The sequence below is a fragment of the Chiloscyllium plagiosum genome, unplaced genomic scaffold (assembly GCF_037043375.1).
Source record: "Chiloscyllium plagiosum isolate Xiang-an unplaced genomic scaffold, Cpla_swu_hap1 HiC_scaffold_34, whole genome shotgun sequence".
Lineage (NCBI taxonomy): Eukaryota > Metazoa > Chordata > Chondrichthyes > Orectolobiformes > Hemiscylliidae > Chiloscyllium > Chiloscyllium plagiosum.
In genome coordinates, this window is record NW_028270172.1 from 14,133,373 (window position 1) to 14,151,056 (window position 17,684).

The 17,684-nt window shown below is 50.8% G+C and overlaps 1 protein-coding gene across 1 annotated transcript in view; it reads right to left on the reverse strand.

Annotated features, from left to right (window-relative positions):
• Positions 1-17,684, reverse strand: part of acad11 (acyl-CoA dehydrogenase family, member 11) — a 157,445-nt gene that overhangs the window by 109,778 nt on the left and 29,983 nt on the right. The window contains exon 9 of the mRNA XM_087978495.1: positions 7,262-7,388. Coding sequence (XP_087834621.1) covers positions 7,262-7,388 — 127 coding nt within the window. The remainder of the gene's footprint in view (positions 1-7,261; positions 7,389-17,684) is intronic.

Sequence of the window (17,684 nt, forward strand, 5' to 3'; positions counted from 1 at the left end):
CTGCAAACTTACTAACTGTACCTCTTATGCTCGCATCCAAATAATTTATGTAAATGACAAAAAGTAGAGGACCCAGCACCGATCCTTGTGGCACTCCACTGGTCACAGGCCTCCAGTCTGAAAAACAACCCTCCACCACCACCCTCTGACTTCTACCTTCGAGCAAGTTCTGTATCCAAATGGCTAGTTCTCCCTGTATTCCATGAGATCTAACCTTGCTAATCAGTCTCCCATGGGGAATCTTGTCGAAAGCCTTACTGAAGTCCATATAGATCACATCTACTGCTCTGCCTTCATCAATCTTCTTTGTTACTTCATCAAAAAACTCAAATCAAGTTTGTGAGACATGATTTCCCACGCACAAAGCCATGTTGACTATCCCGAATCAATCCTTGCCTTTCCAAATAATGTATATCCTGTCCCTCAGGATTCCCTCCAACAACTTGCCCACCACCGAGGTCAGGCTCATTGGTCTATAGTTCCCTGGCTTGTCCTTACCACCCTTCTTAAACAGTGGCACCACGTTAACCAACCTCCAGTCTTCCGGCACCTCACCTGTGACTATCAATGATACAAATATCTCAGCAAGAGGCTCAGCAATCTCTTCTCTAACTTCCCACAGAGTTCTCAGGTACACCTGATCAGATCATGGGGATTTATCCACCTTTAACCGCTTCAAGACATCCAGCACTTCGTCCTCTGTAATCTGGACATTTTGCAAGATGTCACCATCTATTTCCCTACAGTCTATATCTTCTTTATCCTTTTCCACAGTAAATACTGATGCAAAATATTCATTTAGTATCTCCCCCATTTTCTGTGGCTCCACACAAAGGCCGCCTTGCTGATCTTTGAGGGACCCTATTCTCTCCCTCGTTACCCTTTTGTCCTTAATATATTTGTAAAAACCTTTTGGATTCTCCTTAATTCTATTTGCCAAAGCTATTTCATGTCCCCGTTTTTCCCTCCTGATCTCCCTCTTAAGTATATTCCTACTGCCTTTATACTCTTCTAAGGATTCACTCGATCTATCCTGTCTATACTTTACATATGCTTCCTTCTTTTTCTTAACCAAACCCTCAATTTCTTTAGTCATTTTGCATTCCCTATACCTACCAGCCTTCCCTTTCACCCTGACAGGAATATACTTTCTCTGGATTTTTGTTATCTCATTTCTGAAGGCTTCCCTTTTTCCAGCCGTCCCTTTACCTGCGAATATCTTTTTGCATGAGCTCAGTATACTGTGTATGGAGTGTGTGAGCCCAGGAAAAGCTGCATTGGGATAGTTAGGTCGAGAGGCACTCAGGCACGGGGCTACGCATGAAGAATGTTGACATTATGGAGGCACAAAATGGACAGTCTTTAATGATGACACAATTTAGAGATTGGAAGGTCATCTGAGGGTCAAACTCCAAGGTTATGAACAGACTGACTTCATCTCAGACTGTTCCCCAAAAGATGGGTAGCGTTAGCTACTTGGGACTGGGAGTTTGGAGTGGGGATTGAAAACAATAGCTTTAATTTCCCTGGAGCAGCCTGGAAGCGATTGGGAATGTGTGTGTTTTAGAGAAGGAGGTTTGGGAAAGCCAACAGTTGATAACAGGAGAGAAAAAGGACCTGAGGGAAGGGAGTAGAGGAGCTGGAAAATGAGAATGGGTTTCAACAAAAGATAGTTTAGAGGCAGAGGAGGTTGTGAGGGGTAGGGCTTACCCCTGTCTCTGAGCCAAGTTCTAATCTCACCCCAGGGCTTGATGGCCATTTTATCATAACACTGGCAAATTCTTTTTGTATTCACTCACAGGGCATGAGTATCGATAGCTGGACAAACATTTATCATCCATCCTTAGTTGCCTTTGAGAAGGTGGGGATGAGACTCCTTCATCAATCACTGCAGTCCATGTGCTGTGGGTTGACCCACAATACCCTGAGGGAGAGAATTCCAGGATTTTGACCCAGCAACAGCGAAGGCTATATTTCCAAGTCAGGATGGTGAGGGGCTTGGAAGGGAATGTGCGGTGCACGGTGTTCCCACGTATCTGCTGGGATGGAAGTGGTCATGGGTTCGGAAGGTGCTGTCTGAGGATCTCTGGTTCTGATTTTTGCAGGGCAGCTTAGTACACACTGCTCCGACCGCGTGTCAATGATGGAGGGAGTGAATGTTTAATGGGTATAGCTGGTGCCAACCGAGCAGACTGCTTTGTCCTGGGGCGGTGTTAAGCTTCTTGATCAATTACCGATCTACAACTCCTTCTAACACACACCAACAGCAAGGAGACAAAAATGAGAGAGATTCTGGGGTCAGCCATTGTGACAGAAGGAATGTAGAGGGTTATGAACCATGTACAGGCAGATGGGATTAGTTTGGAATGGCATCGGGGTTAGCACAGACACGGTGGGCCGAAGGGCCTGTTCCTGTGCTGTACTCTTCAATTGTCTATGAATGTCAGAGCCTGTACCGTCACTCCAGTTTTAAACAGTGCACGTTGCCCTCCCAGCCCAGGAGGGTGTTTAACAGACCGATTCCAGGAATGGTAAGACTGGCATATGAAGAAAAACTGGATTGGTAAGGACTCTATGGAGTTTAGAAGAATTAAGGGGTTTAGAAACCTACAAAATTCCAAGGGGACAAGACAGGGCAAATGCAGGCAGGATTTTCCCAATGACTGGGGAGTCCAGAAGAGTCCATGGATGCAGGGTATATCCTTTATGACTGAGATGAGGAGACACGCTTTCACCCAGAGAGTGGGAAGCCTGTGGAATTCTCTGCTACAGAAAGCAGTACACACATACACACATTTTGCGGAGTGAATTTGAACTTGCAAAGTTACACTGTACTTTGCTCAAAAACTGCATAAATTCATGAAAGACTGTGTCATCTCACTTTTTAGATTAGAATCAGTCTAACCATTACGGCACAGACAGGGAACACAGGGGGCTAACACCTTCAACATATTATCTGGCTGACACCAATTGTTACAGTTAACCTGAGAATGTAACTTTTTTTTAAAAAAGTTTTGTGATTTATACATGAAAGAAGTGAAACTATCATGGTATTCAAACAATGAAAGACTCAACAAATAACCAAGGTATTTTTCAATGTATAATTTCAGTTACATCACACTGTAAACTTTTGCTATAGATTCTGTGTCTTACAATTGTGTCCTTCACAACCACCTGATGAAGGAGCGGTGCTCCAAAAGCTAGTGTTTCCAACTAAACCTGTTGGACTATAACCTGGTGTTGTGTGATTTTTAACTTTGTCCACCCCAGTCCAACACCGGCATCTCCGAGTCAAGGCCAAAATAGTCAGTGTTTTCAAGAAGGAGTTAGATATAGATCCGAGGGTATGCGGGGAAAACGGGTAAAGGCGACTGAATGACTAGCACAACAGGTTCAAAGGGCCGAATGGCCTATTCCAGCTCCTATTTTCTATGTTTCTAAGACTCCCTGAGTGAAGTCTAATAGACACACTGTCTGCTCCCTGAGTGAAGTCTAACAGACACACTGTCTGCTCCCTGAGTGAAGTCTAACAGACACACTGTCTGCTCCATGAGTGAAGTCTAACAGACACACTGTCTGCTCCATGAGTGAAGTCTAACAGACACACTGTCTGCTCCATGAGTGAAGTCTAACAGACACACTGTCTGCTCCATGAGTGAAGTCTAACAGACACACTGTCTGCTCCATGAGTGAAGTCTAACAGACACACTGTCTGCTCCCTGAGTGAAGTCTAACAGACACACTGTCTGCTCCATGAGTGAAGTCTAACAGACACACTGTCTGCTCCATGAGTGAAGTCTAACAGACTCACTGTCTGCTCCCTGAGTGAAGTCTAACAGACACACTGTCTGCTCCATGAGTGAAGTCTAACAAACACACTGTCTGCTCCATGAGTGAAGTCTAACAGACACACTGTCTGCTCCATGAGTGAAGTCTAACAGACACACTGTCTGCTCCATGAGTGAAGTCTAACAGACACACTGTCTGCTCCCTGAGTGAAGTCTAACAGACACACTGTCTGCTCCCTGAGTGAAGTCTAACAGACACACTGTCTGCTCCCTGAGTGAAGTCTAACAGACACACTGTCTGCTCCCTGAGTGAAGTCTAACAGACACACTGTCTGCTCCATGAGTGAAGTCTAACAGACACACTGTCTGCTCCCTGAGTGAAGTCTAACAGACACACTGTCTGCTCCCTGAGTGAAGTCTAACAGACACACTGTCTGCTCCATGAGTGAAGTCTAACAGACACACTGTCTGCTCCATGAGTGAAGTCTAACAGACACACTGTCTGCTCCCTGAGTGAAGTCTAACAGACACACTGTCTGCTCCATGAGTGAAGTCTAACAGACACACTGTCTGCTCCATGAGTGAAGTCTAACAGACACACTGTCTGCTCCCTGAGTGAAGTCTAACAGACACACTGTCTGCTCCATGAGTGAAGTCTAACAGACACACTGTCTGCTCCCTGAGTGAAGTCTAACAGACACACTGTCTGCTCCCTGAGTGAAGTCTAACAGACACACTGTCTGCTCCATGAGTGAAGTCTAACAGACACACTGTCTGCTCCCTGAGTGAAGTCTAACAGACACACTGTCTGCTCCCTGAGTGAAGTCTAACAGACACACTGTCTGCTCCATGAGTGAAGTCTAACAGACACACTGTCTGCTCCATGAGTGAAGTCTAACAGACACACTGTCTGCTCCATGAGTGAAGTCTAATAGACACACTGTCTGCTCCCTGAGTGAAGTCTAACAGACACACTGTCTGCTCCATGAGTGAAGTCTAACAGACACACTGTCTGCTCCATGAGTGAAGTCTAACAGACACACTGTCTGCTCCCTGAGTAAAGCAGAGCACACAAGGTCTGAGGGAATGTGCTTTGACTGCCACCTGGTGGCCACTTTCAACTCATACATGTTCTACACATGATTCGGAGATGTCGGTGTTGGACTGGGGTGTACAAAGTTAAAAATCACACAACACCAGGTTATAGTCCAACAGGTTTAATTGGAAGCACACTAGCTTTCGGAGCGACGTTCCTTCATCAGGTGATTGAGGAGCGTCGCTCCGAAAGCTAGTGTGTTTCCAATTAAACCTGTTGGACTATAACCTGGTGTTGTGTGATTTTTAATGTTCTACACAGGATCTTCTGGCATGCTTAACTTTTCCTCAAGAGAAACCAGCTGTAAAATAGACTCTACTGACAATGCTGGGTAAAACAGCCATGAATGTCAGTCAGAGTCATAAGGAACAATCACAAATAGAAGGTAGGAGGTTCAGGAGAGGGCAGAGTTTAACCTGAGACTGGTTTCCCTCACTGTTCCAGGTAAAAATAATCTCTCTAATTTTGGAGGAGGTCTCACAGATGTTGCTCAGGTAGTGAGGGAGGAGGGGGGGTGTTGTGGAGAGACTGGGGGACCCCAGGTCATCAGCTAAAGGGTGAGCCAGACTCACCATCTCCACCCCATGTTACCACCATCAGGGAAGCTTGGTTCAACATGGGCAATGGACAGCTGGGTGGGGGGGGGGGCTTTCCACGGGATCCCGGGGTGGGGGTGGGGGTTGTTGGAAGGTAGTGCAATCGGTCATGTACCGTAGGTGGGAGGGCGTGGGGGGTTAGGGTGTGGGAGAGCTGGTAGCTGCTGCCTGTGCCACACTCACCCAAAGTCGCCAATTCACCATGGCCCCCAGGACGAACAGGAGTGATGATAGGACAGGAGAGCACATGGGGGGGGGGGGGGGGAAGGGAAACAGGCTGCGGTTGGAAGGGCAGGGCTGCTGCCTGGCCAATACCTGGGGCCTCTGAACAAGGGTCACTTCTCCCACCACAACCCCTTACCTTCTCCATTACCCCACTCCTGCCAGCCCCCCTCAATCTACCGAGCATGGGTTTCCTCATCTATCCCTGGGTAAATGGCAGTGAGAGCAGGATGGGGGTCATTAAGTGACAACTCTGCAGAGTAACCCACGCAGACCCACTCCCCTACTCTATTGTCCTATACTGACCCCCGACTAATGCACCACTACCTACACATCGCTGGATACTATGGGGCAATTTAGCATGGCCTATTCATCTAACCTGCACATCTTTGGATTGTGGGAGGAAACCGGAGCACCCGGAGGAAACCCACGCAGACACGGGGAGAATGTGCAAATGTCCCGAGGCAGGTATTGAACCCAGGTCCCTGGTTTTGTGAGGCAGCAGTGCTAACCGCTGACCCACCGTGCTGCCCTCTTCCTCCTGGGGGCAGGAAGACCATCAAGGTTCCTCGGCCCCATTGACTACACCTGCCCCGGATGGCTGCAGTGTGGGAGGTCTAGCGAGTCAAATGCCCAGGACATGGGAAAGGTTTCCAGATGCTTTCCCTCAATCCCAATGTTTCCCGAATATGAGGATCAGTGGGTAATATGCTGTTCCGTGCAGGAAGGAGTCCACAGCTGGTTACCGCATCAAGAATCCTCAACCACTGGCTCTGGAGCCATATGCAGCTCATTGGGCTGACAAGAAGTAAGTGACATGTACCCCTCACAAATGCCAGGCTACGACCATCTCCAATAAGGGGCCATCTAACCACTGCCCCTTGACATTCAATGGTGATACCCTCACTAACAACATCCTGGCGGTCACCATTGGCCAGAAACTCAACTGGACTCACCGTATAAACAGAGAGGCTTCAGCAGTAGGTCAGAGATTAGAGATACTGCAGCGAGTAATCCCCAAAGCCTGGCCACACTCAACAAGGCAGAAGTCAGGAGGTTGACGGAATACTCCCCACTTGCCTGGATGGGTGCAGCGCCAACAACACTCAAGAAGCTCAACACCACCCAGGACAAAGCAGCCCCCGCTTGGCATCCATTCCCTCCAGCACCAATGCTCAGTAACAGCAGTGGGTACTATCTACTAGATGCGCTGTGGGAAAAACGAGGATTAAATTGTCTTAGGATCTGGATTGCATTTCCTGAGAATGGAGGGAAGGCAGATTGAATGGTAAGGACCTGAACAAAAAAGGAATAGACTGCACAACTCAATGCTGAAGGGATATCAGGTAAAGGTAACATCTCCGCAGACAAAGGGACAGAGGAGTAGGATGAGATATGTTTCTCCTGCAGGGAGATAGCCAGGTATAACAGGCCAAATGGCCTCCTGGAAGGTAACCGTTCTAGGATTCCCTGATAATGGCGGTTGATGTTGACAATGCAAGTGGACTCTCAGGGTTTGGGGCTGAGTTTTGTCAATGGTTAGAGATAATATCCCGTACCTGCTCTGCTGGGTACACATGCCGTTTACTGAACTCCCTCAGCTGCTGAAGGACACTCTCACCCAGGACTGACTGCTGAAACATGCCTCTCTTCCAGGGAAAACTCGCCTTCGACGATTCCAATTTCCTAAACCGGAAAGGATTACAGGATTATTGTCCACTCAGCACATTCAGACCTGACGTTACTGCTTGGAGGTTTACTGTCAGGGCTCTGACAGAGCGCTCCCCCCACAGGAGGTTAGGGGACAAAGTTCACTCAGCTGCACTGAGTGTTTCAATCAGAATGGGAAGTTCCTGGGAAACTTTTAGGGCCATGTTTGAGGGGAATATCTTTACCGATCAACCTTCAAGTAAGTTAGGGGCTGTTTCTGTGCTGTATGACTCTATAAAGTCCACCTATTAAAATTTATAAATACTGGCTAGATTAAATGTTCGGCTCATTGACAAATCATCAAGGTGACAGATACCAAATTGTGATGAAATACAAATAAAATAAACCACCATAGTTCAGAACAGAGTTATAGCAAACACTGAAGGAAAATAATGTATATGAACAAGAAAAAAGAGATGGTATGCTTATGATCATTTCAGGATACAAAGGATGACCGCACACTGCAAAATGTAGGTCTCCCTAATCTGTGGAACTGAAATGCACAATGGTTACAAAACAGAGTAAGGCCATTCATGCATCGTGTCCGTCCTAACCCTCTACAAAAGCAGTTCACCAAGTCCCACTCCCCCACCTGTTTCCCAGTCCCCCCGGAAATACTTTCTCTTAGATAATGAGCTAATTTTCTTTTTAAAGTCCTGTTTGAACATGCCACCTCCACACATTTAGACAGTTCGTTCCAAACACAAACCACTCACCTTTTCTTTAAGAAAGGTTTCTTCTCGTGTCACCGTCACCTCATTTTATCAATTCAGTGTCTGCAGGTTCTTTCATCTCATTTTATCAATCCCCTTCAATCACTTCCTTCTCGTTCTCAATCCTTCTGCCAGTATTTCTCACTATCTGCTCTGTCCATGCCTTTCAGGATTTTGAGAACCTTGATTAAATCTCCCCTTAACCTTCTCTTCTCCCTGTTTATCCAGTTTCCCCACAGGAACTGAAGCTCCTCGATCCTTGCTGCTTCTTTTTGGTGACCTCGTTACTTCCCCAAAGTCTGGAGCCCAGAATTGCACACAGGGTATTCAGCTTTATATTCACTTCCTTGCTTTAGTATTCTATTGACCTCTTCAATCTAGATCTCATTTATGAAATTCTCCCAAAAATTTACTTCCAGTTAATTTAATGAAGGGTTAATTTAATGATCTTGTGCAATCAGCTAACTGCTGCAACAGTACATTGAGATCACCTTTAAGGATTCAATGTGCTTTGTGCACACCTGAAGAAGGGCTTATGCCCGAAACGTCGATTCTCCTGTTCCCTGGATGCTGCCTGACCTGCTGCGCTTTTCCAGCAACACATTTCCAGCACACAATGTTGTGCCTGCCTCTTAATCTGCTTTGTGTCTGCAAGTTGCACTTAAACAGAAATCAGATGGTTCACTGTAATGTCTGCTTCATAACTTACAATGTGTTTCACTGTTTTAAACAAACCAGCCCACAAAGTTAAACAATCAGATGAGAAATTATGAGACCATTGTCATTAATGTGAAAGTGACCTCACTCAAATCACAAGAGGTAAGATCATTGGTGAAGCTCTGCTGCAAAAATAAATTCCCTAAAGTCTACCCTTGTCTTCCATCTCCCCAAACCACCCCTGGGGTGATCCAGTGGATTAATCCATCAACCAGCATAACATCAAATCAAAACTTGGGATAGTCCAACCCTTAGTTGCTAAGGGGGGGGGGGAGTCTTATGCTCTCACTGGTGGTGGGTAAGTGGGAAGGTCATGGTAATTGACAGCATTGCAAGGAATGGTCTCTCTTCCCCTCAATCAGCTATTGAAGGGGCTGGATACAGGGTGACGTGGGTGCACTGAGGGCCATACGCTGTCCTCCTTCCTGCCTGCTCCACCCCACAATCCCCTACTTCACACGTGTCACCTGTGTGGCACCATGCCCCCCCTCAACAAACCTGAGTGCACTTCCAGCAGCAGCCATTTCTTCCAGCGAGGCGCTGCTGAGGCTGGCCTGTGATTGGTTGGTAGTTTTTGCTGTGGGTGACCTGAGCCCATGGGGTCTTAATCGCAAAGTGGCCTGGGAGATTGCCATGACATCAATGGGCCTCCTCTAAAAGAGTCGGAGCAGCTCTCCCACTACCTGATGAGGCCCTCATTCCCCACCAATTAGATTGCAGCCCAAGTCAGAACTGTGTGACTTGACATTTGGTTCGGAGCCTGATCCCTATCCATTACCACCCACTGACAAACGTGTGTGTGTGTATATATGTGTGTCTGTGTGTGTGTGTATATATGTGTGTCTGTGTCTGTGTGTGTGTGTGTGTATATGTGTGTCTGTGTGTGTGTATATATGTGTGTCTGTGTGTATGTGTGTGTGTGTGTATATGTGTGTCTGTGTGTGTCTGTGTGTGTGTATATATGTGTGTCTGTGTGTATGTGTGTGTCTGTGTATGTGTGTGTGTATATATGTGTGTCTGTGTCTGTGTGTGTGTGTGTATATGTGTGTCTGTGTGTGTGTGTGTATGTGTGTGTGTATATGTGTGTCTGTGTGTGTGTGTATGTGTGTGTGTATATATGTGTGTCTGTGTGTGTGTGTGTGTGTGTATGTGTGTGTGTATATATGTGTGTCTGTCTGTCTGTGTGTGTGTGTCTGTGTATGTGTGTGTCTGTGTGTGTATATATGTGTGTGTGTGTATATGTGTGTGTGTGTGTGTCTGTGTGTGTGTATATGTGTGTATGTGTCTGTGTGTGTGTATATGTGTGTATGTGTGTGTGTGTGTGTGTGTGTGTGTGTCTGTGTGTGTGTATATGTGTGTATGTGTGTGTGTGTGTATATGTGTGTGTGTGTGTGTGTATATGTGTGTGTGTGTGTGTGTACGTCAACACTGATGTAAAGACACGGTCAATCTCACTTGGAACAGAAAGCTAACCCGTGCCAAAGTGAAGAATGGCCCAATGTGAGCATTGTCAGAGCGATACATAATGTGGGGGAAACTGAGGGAGAGCCAAGAGGGTGGTGCTGGAAAAGCAAAGCACAGCACATCAGGCAGCATCCGAGAAGCAGCATGATAATCAATGTTTCGGGCAAAAGCCCTTCATCAAGAATGAAGCTGGAAGCCGAGGGGTGGAGAGATAAGTGGGAGGGGGGTGGGGAGGTAGCTGAGAGTGCAATAGGTGGATGGAGGTGGGGGTAAAGGTGATAGGTCGGAGGGGAGGGTGGAGTGGATAGGTGAGAAGGAAGATGGACAGGTGGGACAGGTCGTGACGACGGTGCTGAGCTGGAAGGTTGGAACTGGAATAAGGTGGGGGGAGGGGAAATGAGGAAACTGGTGAAATCCACATTGATGCCGTGGGATTGGAAGGTCCCGAGGCAGAAGATGAGGCGTTCTTCCTCCAGGTTGATGAGGAGGTGGCAATGGAGGAGGCCCAGGACCTGCATGTCGTCGGATGAATGGGAGCGGGAGTTGAAGTGTTTGGCCACGGGGCAGTGGGGTGTCCCGGAGACTGAGGGAGAGCCGGGTTAATATTATCTCAGCTGCATCGGGACAGAGGCGCTGAGGGATAATGTGGAGCATTGGTGAAAAAGTCAAAACAAAGACAATGGAGTCTACGGCAGGGTGGGGTTTGCGTCTCCCAGCTACTCCCTTCATAGTGTGCGGCACGCTTGGGAAGAATGCAGAATTGCATCGCGCAGATCCCCACACGTTCGGAGGGAGTCTGGTACACAGCCAGTGTGGGTCAGGGTACACACAGCCAGAGTGGGTCGGGGGGTATACAGCCAGTGTGGGTCAGGGTACACACAGCCAGTGTGGGTCAGGGGGGTACACAGCCAGTGTGGGTCAGGGTACACACAGCCAGTGTGCATCAGGGTAAACAGCCAGTGTGGGTCAGGGTACACACAGCCAGAGTGAGTCAGGGTACACACCGCCAGTGTGGTCAGGGTACACACAGCCAGTGTGGGTCAGGGGGGTACACAGCCAGTGTGGGTCAGGGTACACACAGCCAGTGTGCATCAGGGTAAACAGCCAGTGTGGGTCAGGGTACACACAGCCAGAGTGAGTCAGGGTACACACCGCCAGTGTGGTCAGGGTACACCGCCAGTGTGGGTCAGGGTACACACAGTCAGTGTGCGTCAGGGTACACACCGCCAGTGTGGGTCAGGGTACACCGCCAGTGTGGGTCAGGGTACACACAGTCAGTGTGCGTCAGGGTACACACAGCCAGTGTGCGTCAGGGTACACAGCCAGTGTGGGTCAGGGTAAACAGCCAGTGTGGGTCAGCGTACACACAGCCAGTGTGCGTCAGGGTACACACAGCCAGTGTGGGTCAGGGTACACACCGCCAGTGTGGGTCAGGGTACCCACCGCCAGTGTGGGTCAGGGTACACCACCAGTGTGGGTCAGGGTACACAGACAGTGTGGGTCAGGGTAAACAGCCAGTGTAGGTCTGGGTACACACAGCCAGTGTGGGTCAGGGAACACACCGCCAGTGTGCGTCAGGGTACACACAGACAGTGTGGGTCAGGGTACACACAGACAGTGTGGGTCAGGGTACACAGCCAGTGTAGGTCAGGGTACACAACGCCAGTGTGTGTCAGGGTACACAGCCAGTGTGGGTCAGGGTACACACAGCCAGTGTGGGTCAGGGTACACAGCCAGTGTGGGTCAGGGTACACACAGCCAATGTGGGTCAGGGTACACAGCCAGTGTGGGTCAGGGTACACACAGCCAGTGTGCGTCAGGGTACACACAGCCAGTGTGGGTCAGGGTACACACAGCCAGTGTGGGTCAGGGTACACAGCCAGTGTGGGTCAGGGTACACACAGCCAGTGTGGGTCAGGGTCCACTTACCAGTGTGCGTCAGGGTACACAGCCAGTGTGCATCAGGGTACACACAGCCAGTGGGCGTCAGGGTACACACAGCCAGTGGGCGTCAGGGTACACAGCCAGTGTGGGTCAGGGTACACACAGCCAGTGTGGGTCAGGGTACACAGACAGTGTGGGTCAGGGTAAACAGCCAGTGTGGGTCAGCGTACACACAGCCAGTGTGCGTCAGGGTACACACAGCCAGTGTGCGTCAGGGTAAACAGCCAGTGTGGGTCAGGGTACACACAGCCAGTGTGGGTCAGGGTACACACCGCCAGTGTGGGTCAGGGTACACACAGCCAGTGTGGGTCAGGGTACACACAGCCAATGTGGGTCAGGGTACACAGCCAGTGTGGGTCAGGGTACACACAGCCAGAGTGCGTCAGGGTACACACAGCCAGTGTGGGTCAGGGTACACACAGCCAGTGTGCGTCAGGGTACACAGCCAGTGGGCATCAGGGTACACACAGCCAGTGGGCGTCAGGGTACACACAGCCAGTGGGCGTCAGGGTACACAGCCAGTGCGGGTCAGGGTACACACAGCCAGTGTGAGTCAGGGTACACAGCCAGTGTGGGTCAGGGTAAACAGCCAGTGTGGGTCAGCGTACACACAGCCAGTGTGCGTCAGGGTACACACAGCCAGTGTGCGTCAGGGTAAACAGCCAGTGTGGGTCAGGGTACACATAGCCAGTGTGGGTCAGGGTACACAACGCCAGTGTGGGTCAGGGTACACCACCAGTGTGGGTCAGGGTACACACAGCCAGTGTGGGTCAGGGTACACACAGCCAGTGGGCGTCAGGGTACACACAGCCAGTGGGCGTCAGGGTACACAGCCAGTGTGGGTCAGGGTACACACAGCCAGTGTGCGTCAGGGTACACAGCCAGTGTGCATCAGGGTACACACAGCCAGTGGGGGTCAGGGTACACACAGCCAGTGGGCGTCAGGGTACACAGCCAGTGTGGGTCAGGGTACACACAGCCAGTGTGCGTCAGGGTACACTGCCAGTGTGGGTCAGGGTACACACAGCCAGTGTGGGTCAGGGTACACAGCCAGTGTGGGTCAGGGTACACACAGCCAGTGGGCGTCAGGGTACACACAGCCAGTGTGCGTCAGGGTACACAGCCAGTGTGCATCAGGGTACACACAGCCAGTGTGAGTCAGGGTACACAGCCAGTGTGGGTCAGGGTACACAGACAGTGTGGGTCAGGGTAAACAGCCAGTGTGGGTCAGCGTACACACAGCCAGTGTGCGTCAGGGTACACACAGCCAGTGTGCGTCAAGGTAAACAGCCAGTGTGGGTCAGGGTACACACCGCCAGTGTGGGTCAGGGAACACACCGCCAGTGTGCGTCAGGGTACACACAGACAGTGTGGGTCAGGGTACACACAGACAGTGTGGGTCAGGGTACACAGCCAGTGTGGGTCAGGGTACACACCGCCAGTGTGTGTCAGGGTACACAGCCAGTGTGGGTCAGGGTACACACAGCCAGTGTGGGTCAGGGTACACAGCCAGTGTGGGTCAGGGTACACACAGCCAGTGTGGGTCAGGGTACACACAGCCAGTGTGGGTCAGGGTACACACCGCCAGTGTGGGTCAGGGTACACACAGCCAGTGTGCGTCAGGGTACACAGCCAGTGTGCATCAGGGTACACACAGCCAGTGGGCGTCAGGGTACACACAGCCAGTGGGCGTCAGGGTACACACAGCCAGTGTGGGTCAGGGTACACACCGCCAGTGTGGGTCAGGGTACACCCAGCCAGTGTGCGTCAGGGTACACACAGCCAGTGTGCGTCAGGGTAAACAGCCAGTGTGGGTCAGGGTACACACAGCCAGTGTGGGCCAGGGTACACACCGCCAGTGTGGGTCAGGGTACAGTGCCAGTGTGGGTCAGGGTACGCACAGCCAGTGTGGGTCAGGGTACACAGACAGTGTGTGTCAGGGTACACAGACAGTGTGGGTCAGGGTACACACAGCCAGTGTGGGTCAGGGTACACACAGCCAGTGTGGGTCAGGGATCTGTGCCTGTTCTATCACACTGATTTGGACGGCCTGCAACTCACACTGAGGAGGGCTCACTGTCAAAAACGTGACAGCCTCTCCATTTACCTTTACGTTTCAGATCTCCAGAATTCCCCTTCTACATTCCGCCAATTTACTGCAAAGGGTGCAGATGCTGCAACACAAAGGAGCCTTCCACATCCATCAAAGTTTTACCTGCACATCCACTAATGTCATTTATTGTATCCGTTGCTCCCGATGCGGTCTCCTCTACATTGGGGAGACTGGACGCCTCCTGGCAGAGCGCTTTAGGGAACATCTCCGAGACACCCGCACCAATCAGCCACATCGCCCCGTGGCCCAACATTTCAACTCCCCCTCCCACTCTGCTGAGGACATGGAGGTCCTGGGCCTCCTTCACCGCCGCTCCCTCACCACCAGACGCATGGAAGAAGAACGCCTCATCTTCCGCCTCGGAACACTTCAACCCCAGGGCATCAATGTGGACTTCAACAGTTTCCTCATTTCCCCTTCCCCCACCTCACCCTAGTTCCAAACTTCCAGCTCAGCACTGTCCCCATGACTTGTCCGGACTTGTCCTACCTGCCTATCTCCTTTCCCACCTATCCACTCCTCCCTCTCTTCCCTGACCTATCACCTTCATCCCCTCCCCCACTCACCCATTGTACTCTATGCTACTCTATCCCCACCCCCACCCTCCTCTAGCTTATCTCTCCATGCTCCCGGCTCTCTGCCTTTATTCCTGATGAAGGGCTTTTGCCCGAAACGTCGATTTCGCTGAAGCTCCTCGATGCTGCCTGAACTGCTGTGCTTTTCCAGCACCATTGATCCAGAATCTGGTTTCCAGCATCTGCAGTCACTGTTTTTACCCCACAGAATCAATATGAGCTCTGATTGGGCTGAGGAAATGCAAATCAAATGTGAAGTTAGATGTGAATCGGCAAAACTGGCTGCGATCAGTCATTTCAGGCTGGAGCCCAGTACGAACCCAGAACAGACGGGGATATTAGACAGTCAGTACAAATAACAGGAGGGACGGAAAGGGAAAACAGACCGTGGGGGTTTCACGGCAAACCGTTCCAGATGTGAACATGTAACAATCGGATTGGATAATATGGTTGTGTATTATTTGGAGCGTTAGCCATGCCAACACCTTTGGGTGCAGGTGGGAGTGAGTAAGTGTGTAACTGTTTGACTGGAAATGATTCTCTGCAGGAATAGTCAGCTCGAAGATTGTTTTCTACAGAAATGATCTGAATCTTTCTTCAGATTTGAGCTGCACACCATTTTCTTCATGTGTACGTCTCCCATGCTCACATGGATGACATTTCTACAAAAGAATAAAGGTTTTCTCGGCTCCGAGAGGACTTCATGCATCCAGGGGCCGGTCAGCAATGGAAGCTGAAATGTGAACCCCAACCTCTGGGGCAACAAACGACAAGGGAAATGCAATCTCTGTGCACAGCTCAACATTGCTAAAGCTGGACACAGTGAGGGCGTACGGAGTGAGGGGAGGGCGTACGGAATGAGGTGAGGGCATACGGAGTGAGATGAGGGCGTATGGAGTGAGGTGAGAGTGTACAGAGTGAGGTGAGAGTGTACAGAGTGAGGTGATGGCGTACGGAGTGAGGTGAGGGCGTACAGAGTGAGGTGAGGGCGTACAGAGTGAGGTGAGAGTGTACACAGTGAGGTGAGAGTGTACAGAGTGAGGTGAGGCTGTACGGAGTGAGGTGAGGCTGTACAGAGTGACGTGAGTGTGTACGGAGTGAGGTGAGAGTGTACAGAGTAAGGTGAGGGCGTACGGAGTGAGGTGAGTCTGTACGGAGTGAGATGAGAGTGTACAGAGTGAGGTGAGGCTGTACGGAGTGAGATGAGAGTGTACAGAGTGAGGTGAGAGCATACAGAGTGAGGTGAGGGCGTACAGAGTGAGGTGAGAGTGTACAGAGCGATGTGAGTCTGTACGGAGTGAGATGAGAGTGTACAGAGTGAGGTGAGTCTGTACGGAGTGAGATGAGAGTGTACAGAGCGAGGTGAGAGTGTACAGAGCGAGGTGAGGGCGTACAGAGTGAGGTGAGAGCGTACACAGTGAGGTGTGAGTGTACACAGTGAGGTGAGGGCGTACGGAGTGAGGTGAGGGCGTACGGAGTGAGGTGAGGGCGTACTGAGTGAGGTGACGGCGTACAGAGTGAGGTGAGAGTGTAGAGAGTGAGGTGAGGGCGTACAGAGTGAGGTGAGGGCGTACAGAGTGAGGTGAGAGTGTACAGAGTGAGGTGAGAGTGTACAGAGTGAGGTGAGGCTGTACATAGTGAGGTGTGAGTGCACACAGTGAGGTGAGGCTGTACACAGTGATGTGTGAGTGTACACAGTGAGGTGAGGGTGTACGGAGTGAGGGGAGTGCTGTACAGAGTGAGGTGAGGGCGTACGGAATGAGGTGAGGCTGTACAGAGTGAGGTGAGGGCGTACGGAATGAGGTGAGGCTGTACAGAGTGAGGTGAGGGCGTACGGAATGAGGTGAGGCTGTACAGAGTGAGGTGAGGGCGTACGGAATGAGGTGAGGCTGTACAGAGTGAGGTGAGGGCGTACGGAGTGAGGTGAGGCTGTACAGAGTGAGGTGAGGGCGTACGGAGTGAGGTGAGGCTGTACAGAGTGAGGTGAGGGCGTACGGAATGAGGTGAGGCTGTACAGAGTGAGGTGAGGGCGTACGGAGAGAGGTGAGATTGTACGGAGTGAGGTGAGGGCATACATAGTGAGGTGAGGCTGTACGGAGTGAGGTGAGGATGTAAGGAGTGAGGTGAGGGCGTACAGAGTGAGGGGAGAGCATACGGAATGAGGGTAGGGTGTACGGAGTGAGGTGAGGTTGTACGGAGTGGGGTGAGAGTGTACACAGTGAGGGGAGAGCGTACGGAGTGAGGGGAGGCTGTACGGAGTGAGGGGAGGCTGTACGGAGTGAGGTAAGGGCGTACGGAGTGAGGTGAGGGCGTACGGAGTGAGGTGAGGGCGTACGGAGTGAGGTGAGGGCGTATGGAGTGAGGTGAGGGCGTATGGAGTGAGGGGAGAGTGTACGGAGTGAGGTGAGTCTGTACAGAGTGAGGTGAGGGCGTACGGAGTGAGGGGAGGCTGTACGGAATGAGGTGAGGATGAACGGAGTGAGGTGAGAGTGTACGGAGTGAGGTGAGGCTGTACGGAGTGAGGGGAGCGCTGTACGGAGTGAGGTGAGGCTGTATGGAGTGAGGTGAGGGTGTACGGAGTGAGGTGAGGGTGTACGGAGTGAGGTGAGGCTGTACGGAGTGAGGTGAGAGTGTACGGAGTGAGGTGAGTCTGTACAGAGTGAGGTGAGGGCGTACGGAGTGAGGGGAGGCTGTACGGAGTGAGGGGAGGCTGTACGGAGTGAGGTGAGGATGAACGGAGTGAGGT